General features: G+C 33.4%; 1 protein-coding gene across 1 annotated transcript in view; it reads left to right on the top strand.

Annotated features, from left to right (window-relative positions):
* LOC111628805 (dynein heavy chain 2, axonemal-like) overlaps positions 1 to 9,567 on the top strand; it is a 116,449-nt gene extending 106,882 nt beyond the window's left edge. Inside the window, exons 17-18 of the mRNA XM_023372652.1 lie at positions 8,743 to 8,788; positions 9,497 to 9,567. Coding sequence (XP_023228420.1) covers positions 8,743 to 8,788; positions 9,497 to 9,567 — 117 coding nt within the window. The remainder of the gene's footprint in view (positions 1 to 8,742; positions 8,789 to 9,496) is intronic.
* Positions 9,568 to 9,944: the final 377 nt, after the last annotated feature.

Here is a 9,944-nt window from a genome sequence, read left to right as displayed (position 1 = left end):
AAAAAAAAAAAAAAAAAAAGCTACATTATGTGCTATCTCATAGATTCCAGTTTTTATTCTAAAATTTTGAAACTGTTGGTATTATATTAATAACTACAATTATATTTTTAATTTTTGCATTGTCTTCTTTCTAATGATGTAAAATACTCATGGATTGCCTAAACTTTGTGCAACCTTTAGATATTTTCAAATATTTGATATTCAGTATTTTGTTATTTAAATATAGTAAAACCTGTGAAAGCCAGAATTACATGGAACTCTAAACTTTTTATCTTAAGGAATTTTTCCATCTTAGGCAAACTGGAAACAAAGAAAATGCTTATTGTTGTTTGCTTCATATCTAGTAGGATTTGTTGATATGTTTATGGATTACTCAATCCACTTTTACCTAGATTTGTCATAACAGTCAAGTTCCTCTTCAGTCGATTTTACAATTCTTTTTCTGCATTTTTTCATCTCATAATTAATTACAAAATATTTTCATTGATTGTCTGGGATGTTGGTCTATCTGGGAGACCATGAAATCAGATATTTCCATATGGTAAAAATAGGCATGCCTGTTTATTTAGAGGAATGTTGGCATGTCAGTTTATGTGAGGTCATATATCCTTCTTCAGAGGGTGTGTAAAAAAAAAACAAAAAAAGCTACATTATGTGCTATCTCATAGATTCCAGTTTTTATTCTAAAATTTTGAAACTGTTGGNAAAGTGTATTTATTTCGTACCTTTCCGCTCGCGGGACATTGTACTTGTCGCAACGAAACACCACACTATCTCATAGATTCCAGTTTTTATTCTAAAATTTTGAAACTGTTGGCATTATATTAATAACTACAATTATATTTTTAATTTTTGCATTGTCTTCTTTCTAATGAGGTAAAATACTCATGGATTGCCTAAAGTGCTTTTTTATGATTATTTTATTGATCCAATTTGATCCAAAAACATAAACAAAAAATAACCGTATCAAATTTCAGAAATTTACTGTAAATTGTCTCAACTTTAAGGATTAATATCTGCTTTGTGTGCAATTTAACACGATGTTATCTTTTGAGATCAGCAGTGGTGATATTCAGCGGGTTCGCACAGGTTTGGCCGAACCCGTTGTTAACATTTTCAAAGTTTTCTGAACCTTGTTAAACACACGTAACATTTCTCAGTGGTTTTGTTTCTTTTAAAAAATATATTAAAATATACGTATTATAACTGAGGTACACTTACTCAGCAGTATGTAAATAAAAAAAAACAAATTAAGGTGTTGTGTTTTTTGATATACGTATTATACTAAACTAGAGCCTTATACCCCGTTTGCCTTGGTGCAACCTCCCTCGACCGTTTCAATCTCGACTGAAACGAGGTTCAATCGCGATTGACTCTAGAGAGTTCTTGAAACTAGGGGTACATTCGTAAAGTCAAACGAGTTAAACGCGTTAGTAACGAATCGTTCGAATAGTAGTAGTCAGTGCGCATGCTCTGCGATGATGACGTTTCGAATGAAACTCTAACGAAGTTCACGAAGGAAAGAGTTAGTTTACTTCGTTAAGAAAATGGCGCCCGACGATATCGATGTTTCTAAATCTACTCGAGTGTTTAAATTGTGAATTAAAAGATGAAATGATTGAAGTAACTGTCCACCTGAAGCAATCTAAGAAAAATATTTCAGATAAGGCTGTACTAGCAACATTTGTATCTTCGATTTTAGAAACAGCCATTTAGTTCTAAACGAATCATTCGAAAAGTCTAACGAAATAAGAATAACGATGATGTCATTCTCGTTTAACTCGTTTGACTTTATGAACGTGCCCTAAATCCAGTCATAAGAGAGATTCCACAATCCCACGCATGCGAGAAAATACAAGATGGCTGCGGAACACGTGTAGGGCTATCGACAGCAAAATAAAAAAGATATTGTATTTCGAGAGATGATGACATGTGTCTATTATTAGATATATCACAAGAAAAAGTATTGTATTTATTTCTAACAGAAACTTCCATTTTGTTTGTCAGTGTTCGTGACTTACCGCGTAGTTATGTCAGTTTTATCATCGCGTGTAATATATATCTTTTTTTATTTATATGGGCATCTTAAGGTCAGTTTTGCGCTAATGTTGCTAATACACCATTTGAGCGAAAAAAAATTGTTAAGGAAAAATTTTCTGTTAGCGAACCCTTTGTTAAATATTTCGAATATCACCACTGGAGATCAAGGTAGTAAAACCTTATTACTTTTGCTGTGGATAATCAGTACAGACAACACTGACTAACTACTACTACTACTACTAATGTCAACAAGATGCTAATTGTTTTCTTACCCTGTAAATGAAAATGCTCTCCCTGGTTGTAAGTTGGTCAAATTACAATGTTGTTATTCATTGTCCCTGGGAAGAATGTTTTTTTTAACATTTATTTAACAGCTAATTTTTTTAGATCTGATTAATTTTATTTTCCAATTAAAGTTTAACTGGCATGCCAGTAACCCTGGGATTTGCAGCATGCTGGTCTTCCATCATTGTGTGAAATGGTGGTCAACTGCAAAAATATGGTAACACTTTTAATATGCTTCTTTGTAAAGATGTTATATTAAAATCCTGTAAAATCTTATATATTTGTACCTTTTTTTAAATAAAATTCCAACTCGTTTATAACAAAATTTTATAGATATTCTAATTTTCTATAAATTACATAAAATTTTCCCATGAATGACACCTCATACACACATTCATTTGCAAATTCATTACTACCTTCTGTTTATAATCTCATCTTCATCCTGTTTACTTTTACTTCTTCTATCCCTATCAGACAAATATGTATAACAACAGCTCATGATAATTTTTTATCTTTTGATCTTTTATTAATTTTATTATTTCTAAATGCTTGTAAATTTTTTTTAATTATTTTTTTCCTTTCCTGGAAGACAGTAATAAATTTGCAAATGAATGCAAGTGTGAAGTATCATTCATGGGAAAATTTTATGTAATTTATACAAAATCAAAATATATATAGAATTTTGTTATAAATGAATTAAAATTTTATAAAAAAGTACAAATATATAAGATTTTAAAAGGTTTTAAATTAACATCTTTAGAAGGAAATATTTTGAAATTGTTAATTAATTATAAGATAAACAAATGTTAGAAAAACAATTGCAAAAATTGACTGAAGAGAGACTAAAGTCCAATATATTTGGATTTTAAATGAAAGATATTATAAGAAGTCTGAATTCTCTATTAAGTCAACCATTATGATAAATCAAGATATAAGTAGATTGAGTAATTTATAAAGATGTCAAAAAAAATGCTTACTGCTTCATAATGTGAACATACTTTTTTTACTAGGTTTCAAACTATATATTGCATCTTGTTTGATATATTTATTTTGTCTGTGTCTAGAGAAGGCTCGCAAACTGGTGTGGAAGTACATCTGATGGCCCAAGACTACAACAAACCCACTGCATGTTTATTGACAATATATTCTCTATTATTCTGGCAATCTTGTACGAGTTTATGTTGCTGTCTAGCAACAAGAATGCTTCAAGAATTGCTTATATACTTATTTTTGACCATATAGAATATGTCAGTGCTCACTTGGCCTATAGATAATCACTTACACTTGTGGCAATACCCTCATGTTCTGGCACCAATTATCCTCTAACTATATCATAAAGTATTTTCAAAGAACTTCTGATGGTTAAGACATGAGATGATAACTGTCGTCATAACAAGTCATAAATTCATTAGTTTTTCATTAGTATGAAGTAAATTTTGACAACTTAAAATAATTATATACATTTAAAACAATAGTCCTATTTTGATTATGCAATGTTTCATTTTGTATACACACATCACAATTACATTCTGTCATTTTGTTAATGAAATAAAAACTAAAGATGATGTCATTACAATTTACTTCACTTTTTAAACTCTGTAGTATGGAAAAATTTATTCTATGTTAATTAAAATAGCACTTCATTTTAAAAATTTCTTGTAAAATATAAATTTAAATAAACATTGTAGAATGTATTATTGTAGATATAGCTTTTATTTCACGACATATAAAATGTATGAGATAGCATAGATATGCTATAATCATTATTATTATTGTTATGATTTTAGTGTGATTGAAGGTGTTCATTGATTTGGCAAGTGAAAAACATAATATCAAATGTGGTCCACACATTAATGTACATTGTTTATTAAAGATTTTTCACAAAAATGAATAATAACTATTCTGTTACCATTACAATGGATAACAGTAACAGAATGGTTAATTTAAACAAAATAGTAATTTTGTTTAAATTGATTATTCAGCAACATTAATTATATCTTCTTTGTCAGCTGTACTTGAGGTCCCATCATGTCAATTTGTTCTTAAATTTTTATACGAATCATGTTTAATGGGAGGAATGAAAAAATTATTTTTAGTTTTATCCATCTTGATATAACAGATATAACTTTTTTTTTTCTAAAAACAATTGTCACCAAAATTAAAACAATTGTTCAGTATTCCACAAGTATACTTACTTTTGTGGCAGTTTGACTGTAATTAATTTCTTTTACTTACTTTTTATAATGAGATAACATTAAATAATTTACTGTTATCTACAAAGTACTGGTCACTGCAGCATTGCAATCGCAGTGTGCACTGGCAGATTAACATTACAGTATGGAGTTAATTAGATTGGCTTCTGAAATAAATAAGATATTTTTTGATGGCCAATAAAATTTTGTCATTAAGTGGTATTGATCCTTATTATTAGGAAAACTTATTACAAATATAAAAAGTTATGAGTATATCAAGTGCTTTCACGCTAAAATTTAAAAAAGGTTTGAAATGTGGAGTTATAACAATCCATGAAAACCTTTTTTTACAAGTGTTATGTCCGTAGTACACTCCACAAATGCTTTCAACCTCCACCAAGGTCTGCTTCACGTGGTGACTGACTGTATTTTCTCCTGACCATCATAACGATGTTGCCAGAGATGTAAATAATTGTGCGTGTTGGGTTTCATCCCTCTGACTGTTCCTGTTCGAATTCCTCAAACAAATACCTCCATGCCTGCGCGATCGTTTCACCATCTTTGAAGTTGATGCAGGTGCCCCCACTATTAGCTTTATGAATCTCTCAGGCCTCCAGGTGTCGGATGTGATCAGGTCAGAATGCTTGTCTGATTAGTCTGGTGTTCTGGAAGTCCGCCCTTATATCAGGGTCGGTAATGGAGGTCGATAAGGCGGTGGTGTGCCTGTTATTTTTAATATCTGCTTGATGTTCTTGTATTCGTTTTTGTGTCGAGCGGATGGTGGAGCCAATGTAAACCAAGTCCCTATGAAATCTGTCATCCCTGATGGGAATGGAGTGTACACCTGGGGCCCTGCTGAGATCCATCGCATCCTTGGCGTTGTGCAGCAGGTCGTACACTGTGCCGGTTCTCATGTATGCAATCTTCATGCGGTTGCGGCAAGCAATCTCCCTGTATAGGGGGTCTAAATGTTGGTTGAACCGGACGACCACACGCTTAACGTTTCTACCAGGTTGGTGGTTGTCGTTGGGTGAAGGCAGGGGACCATCATTGCGGCGAGGGGGATGGTGGGCATAGGCATGGGCTAAACCGCGGACCATGCCTTTACTGTAACCATGCTCAACGGTAATTTTTTCTATGTAACGGTGCTCTAAACGGGTGTCACGCTCATTAGTGTGGTGAGTGAAGGCCCGTCTGGTAAGGGCATGGCGCAGTGATGGCCCCCTGCCTTCGCCGGACGACAACCACCAACCTGGTAGAAACGTTAAGCGTGCGGTCGTCCGGTTCAACCAACATTTAGACCCCCTATACAGGGAGATTGCTTGCCGCAACCGCATGAAGATTGCATACATGAGAACCGGCACAGTGTACGACCTGCTGCACAACGCCAAGGATGCGATGGATCTCAGCAGGGCCCCAGGTGTACACTCCATTCCCATCAGGGATGACAGATTTCATAGGGACTTGGTTTACATTGGCTCCACCATCCGCTCGACACAAAAACGAATACAAGAACATCAAGCAGATATTAAAAATAACAGGCACACCACCGCCTTATCGACCTCCGTTACCGACCCTGATATAAGGGCGGACTTCCAGAACACCAGACTAATCAGACAAGCATTCTGACCTGATCACATCCGACACCTGGAGGCCTGGGAAATTCATAAAGCTAATAGTGGGGGCACCTGCATCAACTTCAAAGATGGTGAAACGATCGCGCAGGCATGGAGGTATTTGTTTGAGGAATTCGAACAGGAACAGTTGGAGGGGTGAAATTCAACATGCACAATTATTTACATCTCTGGTGACATCGTTACGACAGTCAGGAGGAAACACAGTCAGTCACCACTAGGGTTTCTTTCCCGGGATTCCAGGATCCCGTTTTCCCGGGATTCTCGCCGTTTATTCCCTACGAGAAAAATCCCAGGAAATTTTATTTTCCCGGGAAATCTCGCATTTCACTAATAATTTATCATGTCAGGTTTTCTTTCTATTATTTATTATACGAAAATTTGCATCTTGAAGACTCACCTAAGAGAGAAATTTTGAGGTTTCTTGCTGCATATTATTACCTATGTTTTACAAGTCTCTACTTGTTAGTTCATGTAATATTGAACAGTAGAGACTTGCTGAAAGTAAATATCACTCATCGCACTTTAGTTTATTTTTTTATTTCATCTTTAGAAGTAAAATAGTATTTTTTTTTCGTAATCATTAAAACTCCCAATGAAACGCTTTATTTTACTTTCATCTTATAATGTAGGAGAACATAAGTTAATTGAGCCTAAGTGTCCATATGGGTGAGATTGGCCCTACACTTTTAGTTACTTACTAGAAAATAAATTAAATTATTCAAATTTATGATATTCCTGTATGATCTTTTTTATTCATATAAAATTCTATTTTACTATCTCATCCCGGAATTTCCCGGGATCCCGGGAAAAGAAATTATTTTTCCCGTAATCCCGCTGGAGGCAAATTTCCCGGGAAATGAGAAACCCTAGTCACCACGTGAAGCAGACCTCGGTGGAGGTCAAAAGCATTTGTGGAATGTACTATGGACATAACACTTGTAAAAAAAGGTTTTCATGGATTGTTATTATTCAATGCAGTGTTAAGTTGTTGGAAGTCGTTTGTCAATGTGGAGTTAATTGTTTTGACTTGTGAATGGCTCAAATAACAACTGAGGTAAGCAATTTTGTTGTTTGCTTTAGGCAGTCATCCTTATAAGCTTCATTAGAATGGTGCCAGACAAAAGCTCCAGCATCATCTTCATGACAAATGCAAATTCATGATTCATCACTGAATAATGTTGTCATCCAATCATCTACAATCCATGATTGGTTTGTTTTGGCCTATTATAACCTTGTTTTTTATATTTAGGTGTTAGTGCTAGTTTTTATTTTGCTTTTGTATATGAAAATCTCATTTCTTTCAAACAATTCTCATTGCTCTGTCACAGACAGTAACATCTGCATTTTTTCACTTACTATTCATCTCTTTTGTTGTATATTTTCTATTTTCAAGACATATTTCTTTTAGTTTCCTAATCTGATGCTTTGAAGTCTTTCATGGTCAAACAGCATATTTTCCTTTTGTAATATTCCTAGCTTGTTATACTTGCACAAAATTTTAGATTTAGCTTACTGTGAACAATCTTCTGCAACAGTCCTTGTTGAATTGCCTTCTTTAAGGAATTTTACTATCCTTTCCATTATTTTCATGGCTAATTCCCTTCTAAGTGTCATGGGTTTGTTACATTAACAGAAGAGTAAAGCACTTGGGGCTATAAGCATTCACTTTATATTCAGACTTAGCTTACTGTTTGCTTACTGAACAGTACAGAAAGCAATGTTTTAAATTTGTTAAATATAAGATGATTCCATAATTTTTTCCTCAATTTTAAATGATTTCAAAATTTTTGGTACAGAAATTTTATAGTAATTTTCTGTAGAGTATTACTATATGTTGTAATGGAGATTATCCATACAAAATTACAGTGGATAAAAAATACTGTTATTTCCCACTTAAGGAAATTTAAAAAAAATTCTATGACATAACAGAAAGATAAAAATCAGGAAATATTATACCTACTGATGAATTTATTTTTTATAGCTTTTCTACTACTAATATTGAGAATTTACGAACACTAATAATTTAATCCACAATGTGTCTTGTTTTATGAAACTGCAAAATTGCATATCAACAGAAAAACATTGGAATTTTTTGCTATCTACTGACAACAGAAAATTGTATTAATACTGCAATGCAATATTTCCAGAATAGCTTTTATGGAACTTTTATTAAAGAGTTCTAAATTCAAAATGGCCAGTCACTGTACTGTTTGCCTAATTTGGCTCTGTATTCAATTTTTTGATATTTTAATTATTTTTATGTAAAATTTAAGTCTTCAGTAACAGCCATAAACTAATTTTGTTGCAATCCAGCAAACATTGTAGTGATCCAAGATCAAATATTTAATGTGTCTTTTAATTCAATGTAGGATGAATCAGTCAATATATATTNTATCAACAGAAAAACATTGGAATTTTTTGCTATCTACTGACAACAGAAAATTGTATTAATACTGCAATGCAATATTTCCAGAATAGCTTTTATGGAACTTTTATTAAAGAGTTCTAAATTCAAAATGGCCAGTCACTGTACTGTTTGCCTAATTTGGCTCTGTATTCAAATATATAATATTTTTATAACTTTTCAGATGAATTTCAAAAACAAATATCATCAAGAAATGCTAAATATTTATGAAGAAGTAATTAAAATTATCAAAAATTTGTACATTATATTTGAAAATGATGGATCAGAAGTAAGGATATTTTATATTTAATTAAATTTCATGTAATTTTATCAATATTTTACAAGATTAATGTCACTAATAACACTGTACTAATAATAATAACTCAACACACAAATAACAGACCCCACTAAGCTAAGCAATCATGGGCCCAAAATGCACTTCATGGCAGGCATGCCTACGACCTAGCTCAGAACTATGCTGACAAAACTGCATCAAAGTATTGACTGACTAGGAGCTGTCTGTTTGGAGAGACTGGGGTTTATGGTAGTCATTCAAGATCAGGTCATAAACACTAAAAACTACAGAAAACACATTCTGAAGGATACATCACTCACAGATGACTCTTGCAGAAAATGCCACATTCTACCAGAAACAGTACAATGTATAACATATGGCTGCAAGCTCTTAACACAAACACACTATTTATATAGGCATAATCAAATAGCAATGGCATAGGGACATGGTGACCTCACCATCCAGGTAAATGGTGCAGTTATAAACCCTGCAGTGGGGTCACCATGCAGGTTCACAGGTAAATGGCAAAAACAATGGATGTCATCACTCTTGCCAACTTGCCCTGAGGCAGGGCGGTAAGGTATACCTCACCAACCCCTGCACGACATGATACAAGAAAAAACATGACCCTTATTCTCCATAGACCTGAATGACCCTGGGATGGGTAGAACTCAGGAACCAGTCAGGAGGGTGCTAAGAATCTGCAGAGTCTAAATCATAACTACTCACACAAAACTACAATGCTCTACATAGCAACATACAACTGCCATACACTGTCAAATCAAGCTAAACTCATAGAACTGGAAAAAGAGACAGAAAATATAAAGTGGGAGATCATTGGAATCAATGATATTAGGGAGAAAGATGAAGAGCTATTAGATCTAACAACAGGCAATTCCCTTTACTTAATTTCCCTTGGCACTGACAGGCAGAACAAGTGGTGTAAGTTTCCTAATTAACAAGAAATGGAAAAACAGAATAATTGACATAATGCATATCTCAAATTTAGTAGCCAGCTTTACTTTACAACTTACAAAAAGATACAACATACAGATTGTATAAGTACAAGGTCTGTTCAAAAAGTATCGGAC

The sequence above is a fragment of the Centruroides sculpturatus genome, unplaced genomic scaffold (assembly GCF_000671375.1).
Source record: "Centruroides sculpturatus isolate CEXI.00-Female unplaced genomic scaffold, Cexi_2.0 scaffold34, whole genome shotgun sequence".
In the NCBI taxonomy this organism is placed as follows: Eukaryota; Metazoa; Arthropoda; class Arachnida; order Scorpiones; family Buthidae; genus Centruroides; species Centruroides sculpturatus.
Note: the sequence above shows the minus strand (reverse complement) of the source record. Positions and strands in the feature narration are given on the sequence as shown.